This window comes from Trachinotus anak, unplaced genomic scaffold (genome assembly GCF_046630095.1).
Source record: "Trachinotus anak isolate AG129_WGS33_773 ecotype Australia unplaced genomic scaffold, CSIRO_AGI_Tana_v1 ptg000020l, whole genome shotgun sequence".
In the NCBI taxonomy this organism is placed as follows: Eukaryota; Metazoa; Chordata; class Actinopteri; order Carangiformes; family Carangidae; genus Trachinotus; species Trachinotus anak.
In genome coordinates, this window is record NW_027273871.1 from 9025001 (window position 1) to 9046615 (window position 21615).

A 21615-nucleotide genomic window follows, 5' to 3' on the forward strand; every position below is an offset into this window, starting at 1 on the left:
TTTGAAAGATAGATAGATAGATCTATAGAAAGGTAGACAGACAGACAGACAGATCTATAGACAGATAGACAGATAGAATCGTTTTTTCACCACACAGCTTCTGTAGCGACTCACACCTGCTGCAGGTAACACACTGACAGGTAAGTACCTCACACAACCCCATGTCAGATAACCTCAACTGTCACTTTACCATGTGTGTAATAACACGTGTGTCTGAGTTGAGCAGTAATATCCGCTGAGGATCATCTAATATGCAAATGAGCTTGGCCCTGGGCGACACCCTCCTCATTAATATTTACACACTGTTCTAATGAGACAGTCGCATCACCAAGACAACCAACTGATTGTCTCTGCAGAACTCAAAGACCACAGGGGCTCTGTCAGTACTGCAGTACACTCATCTGAAGTACTACTGCAGTACTGACAACACACAGTACTCTTGTAATACCAGTATCATTACTATAGACAGACAGACAGGTAAGACAGACAGAGAGACAGACAGGTTCTTACCTACAGAAACACTGTGGTATCTCTCCTAGGCCGTAGACAGGAAACAGGAAGGGCGTGTTGCCATAGCGACCCAGGCAGCGCAGAAAGTGACGTGTGGAGGCGAGCCCCACCTCTGTGGGTGTGTCCTCTGTCACCATGGCAATGGAGTGAAGCAGGAAGTGCTGCAGGTTGTCTCCGAGCTGCTGGTCACACAGGAACTCCAAATATGGCCGACCGTTGTAGGCTGGAGGGAAGAGGCAGATGCAGGACTACATGACCCACAATGCCATGAAGTTAAGTAGGTGGTATGAATGCCCTGCTTATTGTAAGCAGGTGGACGGGGGGAGTGTCTCACCTTGCTGCTCCTCCGTCTCCTCCACACAGGAAGTGAGGAAACGCATCAACTTCCTCTTTTCTACCACAGACAGCTGACGACTCGCAAACACATCGGCTCTACTGCAGGGCACCTGAGAGACAGACAGGTAGAGAGAGACAGACAGGTAACACACCAGCTCTACTGCAGAGCACCTGAGAGACAGACAGGTAACACATCAGCTCTACTGCAGGGCACCTGAGAGACAGACAGGTAGAGAGAGACAGACAGGTAACACATCAGCTCTACTGCAGGGCACCTGAGAGACAGACAGGTAAACAGACAGACAGTTTGTACACACCTGTTCCACGCTGCCATGGCGAAAGGTGAGTATCCGTGTGACGTTCTTGAACTCTGCATAGCGACTGACGTTTGATTTGATGAGCAGATCGACCAATGAGCCGCGAGAATACATTAGCTGGAGAAGAATAAGAACTGTCAGCTGATCATGTTGCCATGGAAACGGATAGAAACTGATAGATACTGATTTTGGATAATTTAACAACTTCACCAACCAATGAAAAGTCAGTCAGCCACACTGAGTGATATGATTGGCCGGAGTCAGAATGTCATGACAGCATCATATAAATTTACATAACAACATAAAGACTGTTGTGTTGTTATTGTATAACCATAATCAGCTTTTCTTTTTACATTGTGTTGTGTTTTGTTGTGATGCTGTGTTACCCTGCATTACACTGCTATGTCATGATATCCTGTTGTTGGTATTATAGTGTTGTATTGTTACAGTAGATGAACTGTTGCTATGTTACATTATGATAAACTGTTTTATCACCTTGGAGACGAGGTCGATGTTGAACCTGCGTCCTTCCTTCACCAGCTGAGCATAGCTGATCTTCTTCCTGGTTGCCTCTGATTGGCTCTGAGTGGCAGAGGGGCATGGCTGATCAACCTTTGGCTCCTCCTCCTCTGCGTGAGCAGCCTGTGATTGGACAAAATAACTGTCTGTCATCCATCTGTACTGATTATCTATCATACACAGCTGTTAAAGCTCAGTAATTATTCATAAATAATGATCGACAGAGCAGACACCGCCACCTAACCCTACCTCTGATTGGTCAGAATGTCTCATCTCATGCTGAGCCTTCATCCTCACCTGTCCCTCCTCCTCTCCGTCAGCTGATTCCTGCAGTTCCTCTTTTGTTTCTTCATCCTTAGAATCTGGAAAGTAACACAGCTCATTAAAAAGTGTCTCAGTAAAGAATCAATATTTCACATTGATATTTGATCAGAATCAAACCTGCGGATTCTGTCTTTGATGTTTCTCTAACAGCATCTTCATCATCAGCTGCTGTTTCTTCTTCTGTGGTGTTTGAGGGATCAGGACTCTGAGCTTCCTCCTCCTCATCATCCTCACTGAAAAAAAACACCTGTTGTTTACTTTTGAACAGTTTGACTGTGTTTGCTGCTGTGAATCTTTATCAGTCACATGATCTGTGAGGCTGACACAACACTTCCTGCATAGATATTTTACATTAAAAGCCTTTCAAAACAGAGACCCTCTCATGATTGTTCCAACTGTTCCAGTTGCCATGGTGCCGCGGATGCTGCCTCGGGGGGGTTGGTGCGCACTTTTTTGCCTTATTTTCTTTATAAACTCAGTTTCTGCCTCGGTTTCTGGAGCTCTTTCACCAGAGAAGAGCTCATTAACATCAGAGAAACAACTCCAGAGGATTTTTTCCACCTTTCTTGACTCACCTGTGGAATTATTGGACATTTTGGTCAAAGGTGCACTGACCGTTGCTCTCGCAGTGAAACGCCGGAGGAGCGGAAAACATAACGGTGCGCGTCTCCGCCGGCGCGGACTCCGCACACCGCTCCCAGGTATCTTTCTCTCCAACGTGCGTTCACTGCCCAACAAACTGGATGAACTTCAGCTACTGGTGCAGAAGAACAGAGACTTTTCCTCATCTGCCGTCCTGTGCTTCACGGAGACGTGGCTGTGTGGATGGTTCCGGACTCTGCGCTGGAGCTGGCCGGCTTCCAACTCTTCAGAGCGGATCGCGACACAGAGCTGTCCGGCAAAACCAAAGGTGGAGGAATGTGTTTTTATGCAAACAGTGGCTGGTGCAGAGACGTGACAGTGATCCTGCAGCACTGTTCTCCTGACCTGGAGACTTTCATCATAAACTGCAGGCCCTTCTACTCCCCCCGTGAGTTCACCTCAATCATCCTGGTCGGTGTTTACATCCCACCACAGGCCACAGCAGATACTGTGTGTGGAGCGGACCAACCCGGACTCCGTAGTTATTGTCCTTGGTGACTTTAACAAAGGTGACCTCAGTCATGAACTGCCCAAATACAGACAGTTTGTTAATTGCCCGACCAGAGAGGGGAACACTCTGGACCACTGTTACACCACAATCAGTGGTGCTTATCACGCCGTCCCCCGGGCTGCACTGGGCCACTCTGACCATGTCATGGTCCACCTGATTCCCACATACAGGCAGAAACTAAAACTGTGTAAACCTGTTGCGAGGACATCAAAGCAGTGGTGCAGTGAAGCCATAGAGGATCTGCGGGCATGTTTGGACTGCACTGACTGGGAGGTGTTCAGGACTGCTTCCAACAGTCTGGATGAGTTCACAGAGGCTGTGACGTCATACATCAGCTTCTGTGAGGACTGCTGTATCCCATCACGCACCAGGGTGAGTTATAACAATGACAAACCCTGGTTCACAGCTAAGCTCAGTCAGCTCAGGAGGCAAAAGGAGGAAGCTTTCAGGAGTGGGGACAGGGACAGGTTTAAAGAGTCCAAGTACAGGTTTAGCAAAGCGGTGAGAGAAGCTAAACGTCTGTACTCTGAGAAACTTCAGCTCCAGTTCTCAGCCAATGACTCTGCTTCTGTCTGGAAAGGGCTCAGAAAGATCACTAACTACAAACCTAACCCCCCCCACTCCATTAACGACTTCCGTCTGGCCAACGATCTGAATGAGTTCTACTGCCGCTTTGAAAGACAGTGGGACAAGCCTGACACTAACCTCCACATCAGAGCCACATCAGAACCCCCCTCCTCCCCTACCAAAGGAACGTCTCTCTCTATCCTGGAGAGAGATGTCAACAGGCTTTTTATGAAGCAGAACCCCCGCAAAGCAGCCGGTCCTGACTCTGTCTCTCCATCATCCCTGAAGCACTGTGCTGATCAGCTGTCTCCGGTGTTCACGGACATCTTCAACACCTCACTGGAGACCTGCCACGTGCCAGCCTGCTTCAAATCCTCCACCATCATCCCTGTCCCCAAAAAACCAAGGCCCACAGGACTAAATGACTACAGACCCATTGCCCTGACCTCTGTGGTCATGAAATCATTTGAGCGCCTTGTCCTGTCCCATCTCAAATCCATCACTGACCCACTCCTGGACCCCCTGCAGTTCGCCTACAGAGCCAACAGGTCTGTAGACGACGCCGTCAACATGGCTCTCCACTTCATCCTCCAGCACCTGGACTCCTCAGGGACCTATGCCAGGATCCTGTTTGTGGACTTCAGCTCTGCCTTCAACACCATCATCCCGGCTCTGCTGCAGGACAAGCTCTCCCAGCTGAGCGTGCCTGACTCCACCTGCAGGTGGATCACCGACTTCCTGTCTGACAGGAGGCAGCACGTGAAGCTAGGAAAGCACGTGTCTGACTCCCAGACCATCAGCACTGGATCCCCGCAAGGCTGCGTTCTTTCTCCTCTGCTCTTCTCCCTGTACACCAACACCTGCACCTCCAGCCATCAGTCTGTCAAGCTCCTGAAGTTTGCAGACGACACCACTCTCATTGGACTCATCTCTGATGGCGATGAGTCTGCCTACAGGTGGGAGACTGAGCGTCTGGTGACCTGGTGCAGGCAGAACAACCTAGAGCTAAACGCTCTGAAGACAGTGGAAATGATAGTGGACTTCAGGAAGAGCCCAGCCCCACCCACCCCCATCTCCCTGTGTGACTCCCCCGTGGCTACCGTGGAGCATTTTCGCTTCTTGGGAACCACCATCACACAGGATCTCAAATGGGAGCTAAACATCAGCTCCCTCATCAAAAAAGCTCAGCAGAGGATGTATTTCCTGAGGCAATTGAAGAAGTTCAACCTGCCAAGGACTATGATGGTGAACTTCTACACCTCCATCATTGAGTCCATCCTCACCTCCTCCATCACCATCTGGTACGCTGCTGCCACAGAGAGGGACAATAACAGACTGCAGCGTATCATCCACTCTGCTGAGAGGGTGATTGGCTGCAATCTTCCGTCCCTCCAGGACCTGTACGCCTCAAGGACTCTGAGGCGTGCAGGGAAGATTGTAGCCGACTCCTCCCACCCTGGACACAAACTCTTTGAGACACTCCCCTCTGGCAGGAGGCTGCGGTCCTTCAGGACCAAAACCTCTCGCCACAAAAATAGCTTCTTCCCATCTGCTATTAGCCTTATCAACAAGGCTAGAGAGCCCCACTGTTGCTGATCAATTGCACCAATCACCAGAAAAAATTCCTTGTATGTGAAAACATACTTGGCAATAAAACTGATTCTGATTCTGATTCTGATTCTGTTCTCCTGACCTGGAGACTTTCATCATAAACTGCAGGCCCTTCTACTCCCCCCGTGAGTTCACCTCATTCATCCTGGTCGGTGTTTACATCCCACCACAGGCCACAGCAGATACTGTGTGTGGAGCGGACCAACCCGGACTCCTTAGTTATTGTCCTTGGTGACTTTAACAAAGGTAACCTCAGCCACGAACTGCCCAAATACAGACAGTTTGTTAATTGCCCGACCAGAGAGGGGAACACTCTGGACCACTGTTACACCACAATCAGTGGTGCTTATCACGCCGTCCCCCGGGCTGCACTGGGCCACTCTGACCATGTCATGGTCCACCTGATTCCCACATACAGGCAGAAACTAAAACTGTGTAAACCTGTTGTTTACAAGAACCTCCAAGAACCTCCAACTGCACCAATCACCAGCACAAATTCCTTGTATGTGGAAACATACTTGGCAATAAAACTGATTCTGATTCTGATGATCCAAGCACCAAGCTCCACAGGATCTTCTACTCATGGTGATGTCATTTTCCAAGAGAACTGATTGGTCAGTAGGCGGAGCTGAGGTGTTTGCGGTGCTGTACAATTTTTACCAAACAAAATAATGTGATAAAATACTGAATATAAACAAAGAAAATATCTGAAATCAAACAAACACTAATAATAAATAATCAAAATCTCCACTGCTGACTCAGCAGTTTACCTGGTGAAACAAAACACCTGCAGGTTACTGATGGAGGCTGAGTCAGAGCTAGACAAGTAGATCAGCTCCTCCCCTTCCTGCAACAGGCTCGACCAATCATGGACCTCCTCAGGCTGAGACTCCTCCTGCAAGCAAGCAAGCAAGCAAGCACGCACGCACGCACGCACGCACGCACGCACACACACACACACACACACACAGAGGTTACAACAACCACTGATGTATTTACACTGTTCATCTGATCAATAATCCAATCAACTCTCAGAGAGTCACTTGATCTAAAAGCTGATCAGTGCTTCAGTACCACACCACTTCCTCCTTCCTGTCAGCAGCAGTACATTCTCCATGTTTGTAGTTTTTTTGCAGGAACATGGAGCAGACTTGAGCAGCCAATCAGAGCACAGCATTGTACTCACATGGTGCTGTTGCATCCAGGTGAGCAGGCCGTTGAAGGTGAAGCTGGCCCAATTCGCTGCATAATAACTCTTCCTGAAAACACAGGAAGCTGTCACTTCACCCTGAGGAGACACCTTTCACAATAACAGCCTGGCAGAAACACAAACTGCTGCAGGCTTATTTATCATTTTTATTACATCTTCATGTTGATTCACTCAGTTTAAAATCTAAACTCTTGATTAAACATGTGGGTCGGTCTCTTCTAAGTATTTGTGACAAAGATATATTGATTATTAATAATAGCATCAGTATCCAGACTGACCTGTCGAGGTGGAGAACCCTCTGTCCGACTCTGGAACAGGCTGCCGCTACCACTGACTCAGCAAGACCTGCACGCAGTCATTATAATCTACAGTGAGTAATCTTTAATCAATTATCAATAATCTGTAATAAATAATGTTTGATCTATCATCAACAATTTATAATCACTAATCTCCAGTGTAGTGCTTGGCAGTATATTGGGACGAAAGAAAACCACTTATATCTTATATCACTTACACAGTTTGATGTTATAACATGTGTACAAACCCCGCCCCCCACTCTCCCCGTCTGCATACAAACCACGCCCCCTCCCTGTCTGCATACAAACCACGCCCCCTCCCTGTCTGCGTACAAACCATGCCCCCACTCTCCCCGTCTGCATACAAACCACGCCCCCTCCCTGTCTGCGTACAAACCACGCCTTCTCCCTGTCTGTGTACAAACCATGCCCCCTCCCTGTCTGCGTACAAACCACGCCTTCTCCCTGTCTGTGTACAAACCACGCCCCCTCCCTGTCTGCGTACAAACCACGCCTTCTCCCTGTCTGTGTACAAACCACGCCCCCTCCCTGTCTGCGTACAAACCACGCCTTTTCCCTGTCTGTGTACAAACCACGCCCCCTCCCTGTCTGCGTACAAACCACGCCTTTTCCCTGTCTGCGTACAAACCACGCCCCCTCCCTGTCTGCATACAAACCCCGCCCCCACCCCGCCGTGCTTGGTGAACCCACATTCACACCCCTAACTCACTCAATCTCACACAACCAACTGCACTTCCTGTAATCGCCCCCCCCCCCCGCAGTGAGTGTCACTGCTCCAGATCAGGAACTTCAACCAGGAGCTGCTGGTCCAGTTCTACACGCCATCATCTACTCTCTGCACATCCATCGCTGTTGGGGCCGCACAGACAGACAGGCTACAACAGATCACTGGTGCTGACCTGCCCACCATCCAGACTTATTCACCACCAGAGAGGAGGCAGGTAGGAGACCCCCCCACACCCTGGACACAACCTGTTCCAGCTCCTGCCTCTGGTCAGCGCTGTACGCCAAGACAGCCACACACAATGGATGTGAGGAGCAGTTCTACCAGGAACAACCCTGAGCAACCAGCTGTTACTGAGACTGACCTGCACATGATACACAACTCAGAGAAGCAGGATGTTTACACAGTGTGCTGCATGTAGACACACACTCACTGCACAGGGTCACCTGCTGTGCTCACCTGCTGTGCTCACCTGCTGTCCTGCCGGCTGACTCAGGTACACACATGTTGTTTGTTGTTCCTACGCGTGAATATGTTTTATTTGTCACCTACGTTTACACAACACAATGAAGCTGACACACACACACACACACACACACACACACACACACACACACACACACACACACACACACACACACACACACACACACACGCTTTGCTGATCGATGATGACAGATAAACAGGTCAGCCAGCATCAGTTAGCTGCAGTCAGTTAGCGTGCTAACACGTTAGCCTCCAGTCCAATATCAACGTCTTTAAACTCATGCTAGTAGCATGCAGTCCTTCCACCGAGGCCTCACCCTGCAGCTTTAGTGTTGTCCCTCACTCTTAGGTCTTAGGTCACTTTGGAGAAGAGTCTGATTAATGAGCAAACGTAAATGTAAACGCTGCTAACTTCATGCTGTGGTGTCAGTCCACGGCTCTGAGCGGCACAGAGACATGAAGGGTCAGGGGCTAATATTAGCTGCGGTGATAGCTCCGTTAGCTCCGCTGCTAACACAACAACAGCTTTTTTTAACGGACCGATTCGGTAACGTTTTTTATATTTAGCAGCCGTGGGGGTTAGCTGCTGACCACTGTCAATGAGGATGAATGGGTCGTTAGCTTCCAGCTAACGCCCAGGCTAACCCCAGCCTGTGTCCCGGTTCGGACCGGTTTAAAACGGGATTCCGAGACGTTTTGGACCGAGCCGTTATCAGATCGAAGTAAGACACCTTCACAAACACGACCAGGGTCAGGCCACCCACTAACACCCAGGTGTTGCTTTACCTGTGCCCAGAATGACGACGTCAAATTCAGACGGCAGATCCTCGGCAGCCATGTTGTTCGTAGGGAAACACAGTCATGTGACAGGGACCTAATCACTGTTCAATCAGTGATGATGTAATAATCGTGTATCAATTACACATGCATATCAACATATTAAATATGGCTTGTGAGTATTAACGTGAAGGCTCCACTCAGTGTGAGTCTGAGCTCTTTCATTCAGCTGTTTGGTTTTAACATGGATGTATTATAAGACCTTATATTATAAGGTCTTATAATATGTATTATAAGGTCTTATAATATAAGGTCTTATAATACATCCATGGGTTTCAACCACATCGAACAACTGGACTTTTACGTTGGGCTGATGACTTTAATGCCCCCGACACCCTCTGCCGTCTCATTTAGACTCTTGTTAGCAACAGCCGGAGAAGCTCCAAGAATCAGGGCTGAGGGATTTACTGACGGATCTGATGCCAGTTGTCATTGTTTTCAGTGTACAGAGTAGAGACAACAGATAAAAATCCATTAGCTGTTTTTCTGTCTAATTGTAGTGAAATAACTTTCTGTGAGTATTTGTGACGTCACAGCTACTTTACCACATTCACCATTCTGGTTCCACACATCAGCAGCAGCTACTGATCATCACCATGGAAACAGCACAGCTGGAACATCTGGCCTCTGATACAGCAGGTCAGGTTTTCTTTTGTTTTAACCACATTCATTCAACTTCCTGTAAAAATGGTCTGTGGACATGAGGAACATTGTCCTGTTCAGTCGTAAATCCAACCAATCAGCAGACATCAGCAGAAAGCTTCTTGACATGAATGACATTCATTCTTTCATTACATTTCTGAGTTATAATCAAAACTGTATTTGAAGAATGTGAAATAAAATGTGGACTTTTCTGTCTAGATGCTAAATTCACTTCCACCACCTCAGAGCGCCCTCTAGGTGAACTGCAACCAACTTTGATACATGACATTAACAGGAAGTGGGCGGCCTCCGACCAGACCAATCAGTGAGCTCATGTCTATTTTCTCTTGCAGATGTGACCCCCTCCCTGAAACCTCTATCTGGCCTCGATCTTTGTTTACGTGTTGAAAAATGAAGTGAATGAGCTGTTTGCATGAGGAGCTGCTTCTTCTTCTGTGGTTTCTCAGCCGGTTTCTGGAGGTTTATCTGTAGTGGTGTGATCATGTCTGTGAGTTCAGGTCTGACTGAATCATGATGTGAGTTTCAGATGTTTTTGGCACAAAATGTTTTGGATATTGATCTTTGACGACTTGTTAAATGATGATATTGATCTGGTTTGTGTTGAGATCAGTTTTGATTAGTGAGTAAATGTAATAGGAGCTCTCAGCCCCTTTTCTTTTGTCAAATTAACTCTGAGAAAAACAGGTTGGAAACTGCTGTTTTAGGCACAGTTCCATTGATTGTAATCCTTCCACGGAAAGGAACATGCCCAGAGGAACAGCAACAAGCACATCTGTGTTAACTTCTGATTGGTGCCGGCTCTGGGCCGTGTGAGGGCGCAGCGTCTTGTTAAGGAGGAGACTGGGAGCAGATTCTGATGCAGAGCTGATATAAGAACTATTCACCAACCAGAAGCCACAGTGACTGGACTTCACAGATCAAACACAGACATGGGCAGCAAACTTGCAAAGACTTGTAAGTACATTTACAACCTTCATCATTTAGTTTGACAGCCTGAACATACTCTGAGTTCACTCGTGTTTGTATCTGTGTTTTTATCATTTCCATATTCTGTAATATTTTATGTATTTTGTCTTTTATGTCTACAAACAGAATAGTCTTTGAAATCACCCAACATGTTTTTTCTCTTCTCTTATTACATATTCCAGTTTCTGAAAACCTTTAATCCAATAAAACACAAATGTATGATTTCAGTGTAGCAGCAGCTGCAGCTGCTGTGAGCTCTGTCTGCTTCCTGTTTCCACAACATCTGAAATGACAGATTCTCCCGGAAAACGTTCATTTGTGGTAAAAACATTAAAAAAACAGGGCACTGCTGGGTGTGATTTCCACCAGTTGTGGTTACAGGAAACAAAACAAAATTAGGAAAACTTCAGAATCAGGACACAGTCTAGAAAAACAGAGTGATCAGACCTGTGTTCCCCTGATGCGATCTTACACCTCTTCACTAGTTTCTGTTCATGGAGAAAAATCTGTTTACAATCTCGGGGGGGGGGGGGGCACCTAGAGGGGGAAGAGTGGGACTGACCACACAGGGCCCCACTGGGGGAGGGCAGTTTGTATTTCTAAGTAATTACTGTTGTCACTAAATTAAAATTGACTGAATTATATGTCAAAAAAAGAATAATGAAACTAGTGGTGTTGTGGATCTGGAGGTAAATATTTAGCACTTTTCCAGTAAACATCATGTTTTCTATCAACGTATTCATTGCAATCTCAAGATTCACGAGACCAGCACATGGTGTCATGGTGGCTCAAAAACTGAGCTTTCAAAACATTCAGCTCATTCAGGACAGTCCTGCTTACATTCAACTTTTTGATATTATTTATATTTTTTAAAATATTAAGGTTTTTCTGCCTTTTCAGTTGATTTCTGAGTTTACAATGGGTTTGTTTCACACAGTTTGTCTACCAAAGCCCAGAGACTTACAGAATTTGAATTCTGAGCCTCTAAGTGATGAGAGTACCGTCCAACTGCCCCATTAACCGCAATACAAATTCAGAAGAGGATTTTCAGACAAAACCAGATGTACCCCATTTTGAACATTTCTCTTTTCATGTGCTTTACAGCAGAGCTATTTTTAAGAACTTAAAACTCTGTCTATTTTCTTTTATTTTACTTTTTTGCTCCCGCTTTTAACTCTGTGTTTTCTTTTGTTTTTATGCTGTTTTATGCTGTTCTTTTTTGTCTTTATGTAAAGCACATTGGGTTGCCTTGGTAGGAAATGCACTATATAAATAAAGATGCCTTGCCTTGCCTTTGAAACCTGCTCTCAAGTCCACATCTTTGACTCTAGAAGCACCAAAACCACATCAACATGTTCATTAAAGGCTCATCTCAACCATGGGGTAGAAATTATTCTGATAGGAGGTTCCATTGTTGAGAAATTAAGAGATATCTGAGAGGTTCACAGAGCCAAATTCTCACTCATCTCTATGTAAGCTCAGTGTCTTCCAGGTAGACACAGGTGAAGGATATTGATCGTTAACAGGCCAAGACACACACACACACACACACACACACACACACACACACACGCATGCCTGCGTTCTCAGGCTGTTCTCAGATCAGATTGTATTGTATATTCAAAATGTAAAAAATTCACACCTGAAACCTGCTTCTTTCCACTTCAACTGTTAAATTAAAACTTTCAGCTCTTTAAGGATTTTGCTTCAATAATTCAACTTTTTTCAGCCATTTCATGCATTTCAGCCTCCAGCTGAGAATTTCTGCTTTTTCTTCTTCAGCATTGCTTCAACAATTGCTTCAGCTTCTTTAACATTGCTTCAACAATTGCTTCAACTTCTTTAACATTGCTTCACCTCTCCCACGCAGCTCTCAGCATTCACACAGAATTTTCTGCAGAAAAGGCAGTTTCTAATTTGTTTAGTTTTCTCTACATAATACAAACCAAAGGTGATTAACAGATAAAGATCCTGACCCTGGTGTCAGCATCAGACTCCTCTAAACCAGTGGGTCTCAAAGTGCAGTCCATGAAATCATTTACTATAAATTATAAAACTGTGTAGTATCATTAAAAAATGCATATCTAGCAACGGGCCCATTTGCAGCAATAATACTAACTTTTTTTCCGACACGGGTTGTGTCACCACATTGGCACATATTGCCGACATATTCAACTCACTGAACACGCTCAACCTTTCTATTCAAGGGGGTTGTGCATCTACCCTGGAAATCAGCAACAAAATGAGGAGGGGTATCTGTAGGATTAGGTTCACATAGATCAGATCACTGAACTTACATACCCTCACTTTAAAACTATCACAAAAATATTTAGCATGTGACTCAAAAGACTCATCAGAATTACAAATGCATTTAATCCTCAGTAACTGATAGACTTCTTTTAAACGCTCACTGCTAAAATGCAGAAAAGTATTTATATCAGATTCCTTTTTTATAAACTTCATTCTGTCATGATGTTCCCACTTTTTTTATCAAAACATCCAAAAAAAAAATGATACTGATCATGACACAATGTGAATTTGATGGATTCCTTTCTTGAATTTATGAAAGCATAGATTTCATTTTATAGCATTACCTCCAATAACGTTTCATGAACTTAGAATAGGGAATGTAATGGCTGACCCCTCTGAGAATCGCCACCTTAATGTAGTGGAGGAGTTTGTCTCGGTGATCCTGGGAGCTGTATTATTGGCCCATTGTCGGCCCAGGGTTTTCCTGAAGCAGCAGATGGGTACTAGGAGGCCAGAGGGTCTGTAGTGGTTGCAAAAACAAAAACCAGGGTATGGGAAGAGTTTGGGGAGCTTATGGACAAGGAGTTTTGGTTGTCTGAAGGAGGTTCTGGCAAACTATCCGGCATCTCAGGAAGGGAAAGCAGGGCTCTAAGCTGTTTTCAGCAGAGGAGAACTGTTAACTGGACTGGGGATACCATTGCCCAATGGAAGTAACATTTGGAGGAACTTTTGCAACTGACCAACATTTCCTTGTGTCTGCATTCTCAGCAGGAAGTCAAATGCATTCCTGGTGGTAGTGACCAAAAGAAGGAGATTACAGATACAAGCGACTAAAATGAGAGAGAGTGTAGACTGCAGTGTCTGGGATTAGTCTTAGAAGTAGGTTGAGGAGCTCTGACATCTAGGAGGGACCATAAAGTAGAACTGCTGATCCTTTGCGTTGAAAGGAGCCAGTTGTTGTGGTTAAAGCATTCAGATGCCTGAATAAAGTAAATGTCCAACTGGTAGGAGGCCCTGGGCAGACCCAGAACACACTGTAGAGATTATATATCTCATCTGGCCAGGGAACACCTCGGGATCCCCAGGAGAAGCTGGAAAACATTGCTTTACTTGACATGCTGCCACTGTGTGGCGAGGCTAAAAGGAAGTCTAAATAATTTATATATATATATATATATATATATATATAAATAATTAAAAAAAAAAAAAAGATTAGTAATTAAAAAAAAAAAAAAAAAAAAAAAAAACCCAACAACACCACCTAGGTTTGAGAGCCTAGGACTCTAAAAACGCAGGTTCTTAATTTAAAATCAGGGTTGAATAGAGTTAAAAACCATGAGTCCAACCAAAAGTGTACATAAAATTTATTGTTTAAAATAAATAACCCAGCCCAAAGTCTTGCCCAAGGATCCCACAGTCACAGGAGACAGAAGAAACACTCGGGATCAGTGGTCAGATAAAATAAGCTAAAACCAGAGGCGAGTCTTGTTTAAAATCCTTAGCCCGTTAAAAAGAGATCGAAAGGGTACTTAGCTGAAAGAGGGGTGCGTCGCGACAGCACCCCTCTACAAGCCCCCGGCGCCTCCCCTTGACTCTGACCGGTGCTGGAAGTCACCCTCCTCTCCACCTGCAGTCCGCCTGCTGCTGTCTCCTGCTGCCTGCTGCCTGCTGCCTCCTGCTGCCTCCTGCTGTCTCCTGCTGCCTGCTGCCTCCTGCTTTCTCCTGCTGCCTGCTGCCTGCTGCCTGCTGCCTGCTGCTGTCTCCTGCTGCCTGCTGCCTGCTGCTGTCTCCTGCTGCCTGCTGCTGTCTCCTGCTGCCTGCTGCTGTCTCCTGCTGTCTCCTGCTGCCTGCTGCCTCCTGCTGTCTCCTTCTGCCTGCTGCCTGCTGCTGTCTCCTGCTGCCTGCTGCCTCCTGCTGTCTCCTGCTGCCTGCTGCTGTCTCCTGCTGCCTGCTGCCTGCTGCCTGCTGCCTGTTGCTGTCTCCTGCTGCCTGCTGCTGTCTCCTGCTGCCTGCTGCTGTCTCCTGCTGCCTGCTGCCTGCTGCTGTCTCCTGCTGCCTGCTGCCTGCTGCTGTCTCCTGCTGTCTCCTGCTGCCTGCTGCTGTCTCCTGCTGCCTGCTGCCTGCTGCTGCCTCCTGCTGTCTCCTTCTGCCTGCTGCCTGCTGCTGTCTCCTGCTGCCTCCTGCTGCCTCCTGCTGCCTCCTGCTGTCTCCTGCCTGCTGCTGTCTCCTGCTGCCTGCTGCCTCCTGCTGCCTGCTGCTGTCTCCTGCTGTCTCCTGCTGCCTGCTGCTGTCTCCTGCTGCCTGCTGCCTGCTGCCTGCTGCTGTCTCCTGCTGCCTGCTGCCTCCTGCTGCCTGCTGCCTCCTGCCTCCTGCTGCCTCCTGCTTTCTCCTGCTGCCTGCTGCCTCCTGCCTCCTGCTGTCTCCTGCTGCCTGCTGCTGTCTCCTGCTGCCTGCTGCCTGCTGCTGTCTCCTGCTGCCTGCTGCCTCCTGCCTCCTGCTGCCTCCTGCTTTCTCCTGCTGCCTGCTGCCTCCTGCTGTCTCCTGCTGCCTGCTGCTGTCTCCTGCTGCCTGCTGCCTGCTGCCTGCTGCCTGCTGCCTGTTGCTGTCTCCTGCTGCCTGCTGCCTGCTGCTGTCTCCTGCTGCCTGCTGCCTGCTGCCTGCTGCTGTCTCCTGCTGCCTCCTGCCTCCTGCTGCCTCCTGCTGTCTCCTGCTGCCTGCTGCCTCCTGCTGTCTCCTGCTGCCTCCTGCTGTCTCCTGCTGCCTGCTGCCTGCTGCCTGCTGCCTGCTGCTGTCTCCTGCTGCCTGCTGCCTGCTGCTGTCTCCTGCTGCCTGCTGCCTGCTGCTGTCTCCTGCTGCCTGCTGCTGTCTCCTGCTGCCTGCTGCCTGCTGCTGTCTCCTGCTGCCTGCTGCTGTCTCCTGCTGTCTCCTGCTGCCTGTTGCCTGCTGCCTGCTGCCTGCTGCCTCCTGCTGGCTCGGGTCCTTTCCCGTTTCTCCCTCCCTCCTTTACGGCCGCTTCCATATAAAAGGGCTGCAAAATGCGACTTCCACCACCTGTGGCTCATTGCTAATTAAATCCGCAGCTGGTGAGTCTGTGTGCAGTTCAGGTCAGTCAGAAAAAAGAAACACTACATGCAACTCAATATAATCCAAAATAATAAATCTCTGTAAACAAACACACAAAACAACACAACATGCAAAATAACAAAATTTGGTAAACAAAACATGCACAATAAAACTGACCTCGTCACAACTGCAACCCAAAGCTGGATAAGTGGCAGAAAATGGTGGACGGATGGACCATGATGAGTGATGAATAACCTGTATTGACTTCGTATTTCCAGGAAGAGGCTGGGACTTCCACATTGAGACTGTGGTAGTTACTGCTTGTTGACCTCTGACCTCTGGGAGGACCCTGGTGTTTAGAGGAGGTTTTAAATGGGGCCACTCACGAATGTAAAGGGTGGTCAAACTAAACACTGAACCTGGAGCCCTCAAACAGCAATGCACTGCAGAGACCAATGTAATTCCAGATTCTACTTCCTGTAAAGCACTTTGTAATTTTTGTTCAGAAAAGTGATGTATGAATAAAGTTTTCTTGGTTCCAGTTCATTGTTTTCTGACCAAACCCATCACATTTTCACAGCTCATTACAGACTGTTAACAGTGTTTGTCAGTTCTGTGTCACCCAGTTTGAGCTGAAAATAAGGAAACAGCACTTTGTTCTCAGGGCTTTACGTGCACATAGTTATATAGAGGTACAGATTATACTACATTGGTAACATTTAATTTAGAGTTTGTTCTTTACAACAGCAATAATGTGTTTGTGAAATTCTCCAACAGGTCCAGGGGAGCCAGACCTCAGGATTGTGCTTATTGGGAAAACTGGAGCTGGGAAAAGTTCATCAGGAAACACCATCTTAAGGAAGAAGGTCTTTCTGGCTGAAACGTCTGCTTCTTCAGTGACATCAAAGTGTCAGAAGAAAGCAGCTGAGTTTTGTGGTCAGACACTGGCGGTTGTTGATACTCCAGGTCTGTTTGATACAGATAAAACTCAGGATGAGGTGAAGAAAGAGATCACTAAATCCATCTCTTTAGCTGCTCCTGGTCCTCATGTGTTCCTGGTCGTGCTCCAGCCGGGCAAATTCACAGAAGAAGAACGAGAAACAGTGAAAATCATTAAGATGGTGTTTGGAAAAGAGGCAGCATCTTACACCATGGCCTTGTTCACCCGAGGAGACCAGCTGGAGAAGGACAGAGTCTGCATAGAAGATTTCATTGGTCAAAATAAGGCTCTCAGTGACTTCATCAGTCAGTGCCTTGGAGGATACCATGTTTTCAACAACAGAAAGAAGAGTCCATCTCAAGTCCGTGAGCTGCTGGAGAAGATCAACACAATGGTTCAGAAAAACGGAGGAAGCTGCTACAGCAATAAAATGTTCCAAGAGGCCGAGAAAGCCATAGAAGAAGAAATGGAACGTCTCCAGAAAGAAAACCCAGATCTGGAGCCTGAAGAGGCCAGAAGACAGGCAGAGGAAGACAACCCGTTTACGCGTGCTGTTCTACGCGGGGTTTCTTTTGGAGCAAGTTTTGGAGCAGCTGCTGGATCCATGGGGGGTCGAGTGGGAAGTGCAGTGGGAGCTGCAGTGGGGGCTGCAGTGGGAGCTGCAATAGGAGCTATAACTGGAGCAGTGAAAACGAATGCATGTGCCACACAGTGAAATTTCTTATTAATTAGCCTCCAGCTGCAGCTCATTATAGCAATGTTAGATTAGATATAAAGGGAAAATAATCATGGTAACAGTGTGTAACTTTGATTTGATCACCTCTTGTTTATTTTTCCTGCTTTGTATCATCATCTTTACCAGCAGGTAGTTCTCTGCTAATGTTAGAGATCATGAGCATTTTAATGTCACTAATCATTATTGATTATTCAACAGATGATTAATGAAATACTCTTTAGTCCAAAACAATCCACGTCATATTCTGTGACGTGATATAAAGTGATATAAAGTCATGGAAGCCTCTGGACACGCTGCACTTGAACTGCTTGAATTCATCATTAATCAAATTTTTTTTTATTGCAACACAAACAATATAAATTAGCATCGTAGTAAGGACTGATACTGGTGTATCATCTATTGATCGCTTCTATTTATGTCAAAGTTAAAGAGAAGTTTCTTTTAGTCACAGACGATAGGTAAGTACCAACTTAAATGCCAAAGTGCAGGGCCTCATTTGTCACCTTAATCTGGAGAGGGAGAGATGCTTTATTTTTGTCTTTATTAATCAGCATCAATACTGACTTACACAGATTAACTTTGTCTCCTGAAAGATATTCAAGTTGCTCTAGTGCTTTTTAAAATATAGGGGAGAGTTTGTTGAACATCTGCCAGATAAACTAATGTATCATCAGCACAAAGTGATTTCAAATGTGATGTTGCCCCTATTGTAATAAGGGAGATCTGAGGAGTTTCTTATTAAATGTGCCAGCAACTCGATGGATATGGTAAGGATTAAAAAAGACGAACGGTCCCCTTGTCGTGGACCCTGTTCTGTGTCAAATATGTTTGAGAAGCCTCCTCCCACACATACCTGAGCTGAAGGATTAACATAAAGCATTTGAATTATATTGATATATTTATCTCTAAACCTACATTCTTTTAGAACTCTCCACAGATATGGCTGTCGAATATGATCAAAGGCCTTTTCATCATCAACAGACAGGCATGATTTTATGTGTAACGCTTAGTATGTGAAAGTGCCCGCAAATATTCTAAGTTTCCCAGTTTTCCAAACTACAGTCTGAAGTCTAATGGCAATGACTTAAGGAAATATTTTGAACCAGCATTTATCAAGGAGATTGGACAGTGATTGGCACATTTCAAGAGGTCATTATTGGCCTTAGGTAGAACTGAGCCTGTGCTTAGATCTCTATGGAAAGCATCACTTTTTAGGTACATAATTTAACCATACTGGTCCAAGAATATACCAAAATGCTAAATAAAGGTATGCCATCTAAGTCTGGCATCTGGCCCTTCTTTGAAACTTTGACTGCTCATATTAGCTCATTCCTGTAATAGGAGAGTCTAGAGTTGACTAATAACAACAAAGAGCGGTCCACCAAAACATTTGGTGAAATATATGTATAGATGTATCATTTATTCTGCCTTTTGCCAAGAACTTGGAAATCTCTTAAAAAAGCCTTTTCTTGTCAGAGGAGGCACTGTAGAGGAGGAAAGTTATTGAAAACATAAATGAACATGTTTGCAGAAAAGCTCACAGAGAAATGTTTCTTTATCGATAAAGTGTGAGATTTAAAGGCAGAACAACAGACATTATGGTTCATATATCTCATGTACTTTATCTGTGTTCTCACATGATAATAAATATAAATATACCAAATGATGATCTGTATCAAGATCTTTATTGTACAACACATTTATTGAAAGCATCAAAATGCAGAACATGTTTTAGTGGCACCCATATAACAAAATCTCCTCCTTTTAAAAAGTTTTCAATTATAATCAATAACATTCATAACATCATTTGCACTGTGAACATCATCCCCCATAATTCTTCACTCTTCACATCTGGGGATGACCTATGACCCAAGAGGTCACCAGGGTAACAAAACCAGCTGTGCCCCTCTCCCTCCACTCTTCCCCACCCAGCACTCCCAGACTACTTCCACACTACTACATTTTCATTTTTAAAGTTATCTCTTCTTCTACAGTTTTAGTTTTAAACTCATCTCTTCTTCTCTGTTTCCTCCTCTGTCCACTCTCCTCTAGAGTCTTCAGCCTCTAAAACAGAGACTTTCAGAAACGCTGCTGGACCCGTTTTAGTCTAAACCTCCAGGTTGTGTTGTAGTCTGGACGGACACAAACAGAGACCTTTGGAAACGATGATGATTGGCTCTTATCAGACTGGACTACCAGTGGTGAAACAACATGAATAATGAATTAAAGTGTGTCAAGAAGGGTTGAGATGTCAGAACTCCTGGGACCTAATCAAAGGGACAAACATCACAGAGGTCTATTTGAATGATTGATGCTGCAAACAAATAATGACAAGAAATTTGCTATGGAAACAATATAAAAGAATGATTTTAATCATATGAAACAAGTGTGCAATATATTGAGACATGTCTGAAGTGGAACTAAGTAAATTGATTAAAAGTGAATGATTGTGATTTTAATGGTAAAACACTGTGATTTTAAAAGCTGTAAATGCACTTTTGTGTCATGTAATATAGGAAATGTACTGAATTCATGAAGAACTGATTTGTAACAGCAAGATGGTTGGATTTTTAGGAAAGATCACTGACTGTTCATTGCAAATTGTGCCATTGCTGTAACTATGTAGGGTAAGAATTGGTTGATACCGGTCATGGACTGTTGAACATCTTTTAGCACATACACCAAACTTCAAGTTTGTGTGTAAGCCCACACCCACAGGTTGCAGGTTGGTGTGTGAAGGGAGATGGAGAGAGATAAAAAGAAGTGACTCGGAGTGGTCAGGGTTCTTCGTTCTTTGTTGTCCATTACTCACCATCAACAAAGTTCCCTCCTCTGACATCTACACGAGAGACGGAGTCAACAGGCCAGAAGACTAGACGAGAGACCACAGAGAATCTACGGCTGAGACATCAGCATATCAGAGGAGAAGAGACATGAGTTTGCCAACCAGTGGTTTGTGCAGCCAAGGAGGAACTGAGAGTTCTAAAAGAGGAACTTTGGACTCCGAGGTCATCTCAGGACCAGCTGCTGACGGAGAAGGATCGTCGTGGCCAGGCTTTCACTCCATCCATCTCTCCCTAAAATTATATGTAAGCCAACGAGCCTCAGCTAGTTATAGTATTATTATTTTGATTGATAATTGATTTACTGCTGAACACTTTTCCTTTGTTAAAACATCTTTGAAATAAACTCTCCTAGCAAATATTGTAAATGTTTGTGTTCTTTTGGGTAAAATTATTCTTCTTAGGCAGTAATGAGTCGACTTTGTGTATGAGAGGAAAAGCACCAAATTCTGTTGTTGGAGTTTTGTAGTTGCAGCAGTCTTTGGAGTAGTTTTCGGAAGAGCTGTAGGAGGTCCAGGGGGAGCTGCAGTGGGAGCTATATTTGGAACAATGACAGAGAAATACAGTATTTAATATGAATTAGCCTCCAGCTGCAGCTCATTATAGCAACATTAAATAAGATATTAAGGGAAAATAATCACATAACAGTGTGTGACTTTGATTTGATCACATCTTGTTTATTTTTCCTGCTTTGTATCATCATCTTTACCAGCAGGTAGTTCTCTGATAATGTTAGAGATCATGAGCATTTTAATTTCACTAATAATGTTGATTATTCAACAGGTGATTAATGAGACACTTGTTTACTCTTTATTTCTGTGACATGTGATATAAAGTCACAGAAGACTCTGGACACACTGATCTTCATCTGTGTGAATCCATCATCAATCAAACAGGTTTATTTCTAATCAAGTTTTCTCTGGTTCTGTCAGAGGAGGTTTAGTAGAGACAGAATGTTTCTGAAGACAGGAATGAACAGGTTTGTAAAAAAGCTGAGATGTTTCTGTGTTGATGACTAGTTTGACAGCAGTGACATGATGGTTCATTTATCACATGTGCTTTATGTGTTCTCACATGTTAAAAATATAAATATACCAACTCACCATCTAGTATTATTCAGTTCCACACAGAGATGGGTGCCCCCCCTGTGGCCCCCTATGGTTACTACACCAGTCACAAGATGAAGCTGCCTGATAAACTCTCTCGTTCTCTTGACTCCTCTACAAACCAAACGATGGAGCCT

General features: G+C 45.3%; 2 protein-coding genes across 7 annotated transcripts in view; one reads left to right on the plus strand and one right to left on the minus strand.

The window, feature by feature from the left end:
- The window catches only part of chm (CHM Rab escort protein), a 21421-nt gene extending 12434 nt beyond the window's left edge, over positions 1 to 8987 (minus strand). The window contains exons 1-10 of one of the 3 annotated variants that reach the window (XM_071506574.1): positions 8861 to 8987; positions 6826 to 6892; positions 6524 to 6596; positions 6108 to 6232; positions 2124 to 2239; positions 1980 to 2044; positions 1659 to 1805; positions 1164 to 1280; positions 845 to 956; positions 511 to 733 (exon numbers count right to left, since the gene is read on the minus strand). In XM_071506574.1, the coding sequence (XP_071362675.1) occupies positions 511 to 733; positions 845 to 956; positions 1164 to 1280; positions 1659 to 1805; positions 1980 to 2044; positions 2124 to 2239; positions 6108 to 6232; positions 6524 to 6596; positions 6826 to 6892; positions 8861 to 8912 (1097 nt within the window). In that variant the 5' untranslated portion in view covers positions 8913 to 8987. Of the gene's footprint in view, positions 1 to 510; positions 734 to 844; positions 957 to 1163; positions 1281 to 1658; positions 1806 to 1931; positions 2045 to 2123; positions 2240 to 6107; positions 6233 to 6523; positions 6597 to 6825; positions 6893 to 8060; positions 8110 to 8860 lie in introns of those variants that run through there. The other 2 variants (XM_071506572.1, XM_071506573.1) reach the window with 2 other exon arrangements.
- On the plus strand, positions 8397 to 20771 carry LOC139637698 (GTPase IMAP family member 4-like). 4 transcript variants are annotated; one of them, XM_071506581.1, is made up of 4 exons: positions 8397 to 8796; positions 9487 to 9550; positions 9907 to 10528; positions 16631 to 20771. In XM_071506581.1, exons 3-4 carry the CDS (start codon positions 10504 to 10506, stop codon positions 17506 to 17508), a joined length of 903 nt encoding a protein of 300 aa, XP_071362682.1. In that variant the 5' UTR covers positions 8397 to 8796; positions 9487 to 9550; positions 9907 to 10503; the 3' UTR covers positions 17509 to 20771. The 4 variants fall into 4 exon arrangements, with proteins under 4 accessions (XP_071362682.1, XP_071362683.1, XP_071362684.1 ...); XM_071506582.1 differs by lacking the exon at positions 8397 to 8796 and having other exon boundaries at positions 9182 to 10089; positions 10279 to 10528; XM_071506583.1 differs by lacking the exon at positions 8397 to 8796 and having other exon boundaries at positions 9182 to 10089; positions 10315 to 10528.
- The last annotated feature ends 844 nt before the right edge of the window (positions 20772 to 21615 follow it).

Excerpts from the sequence above, each read along its gene's own strand:
- LOC139637698 (XM_071506581.1), top strand. The coding sequence starts at position 10,504 with ATGGGCAGCAAACTTGCAAAGACTT. Across the intron at positions 10,529-16,630 it reads CAGCAAACTTGCAAAGACTT|GTCCAGGGGAGCCAGACCTC; the intron begins GTAAGTACATTT and ends ATTCTCCAACAG.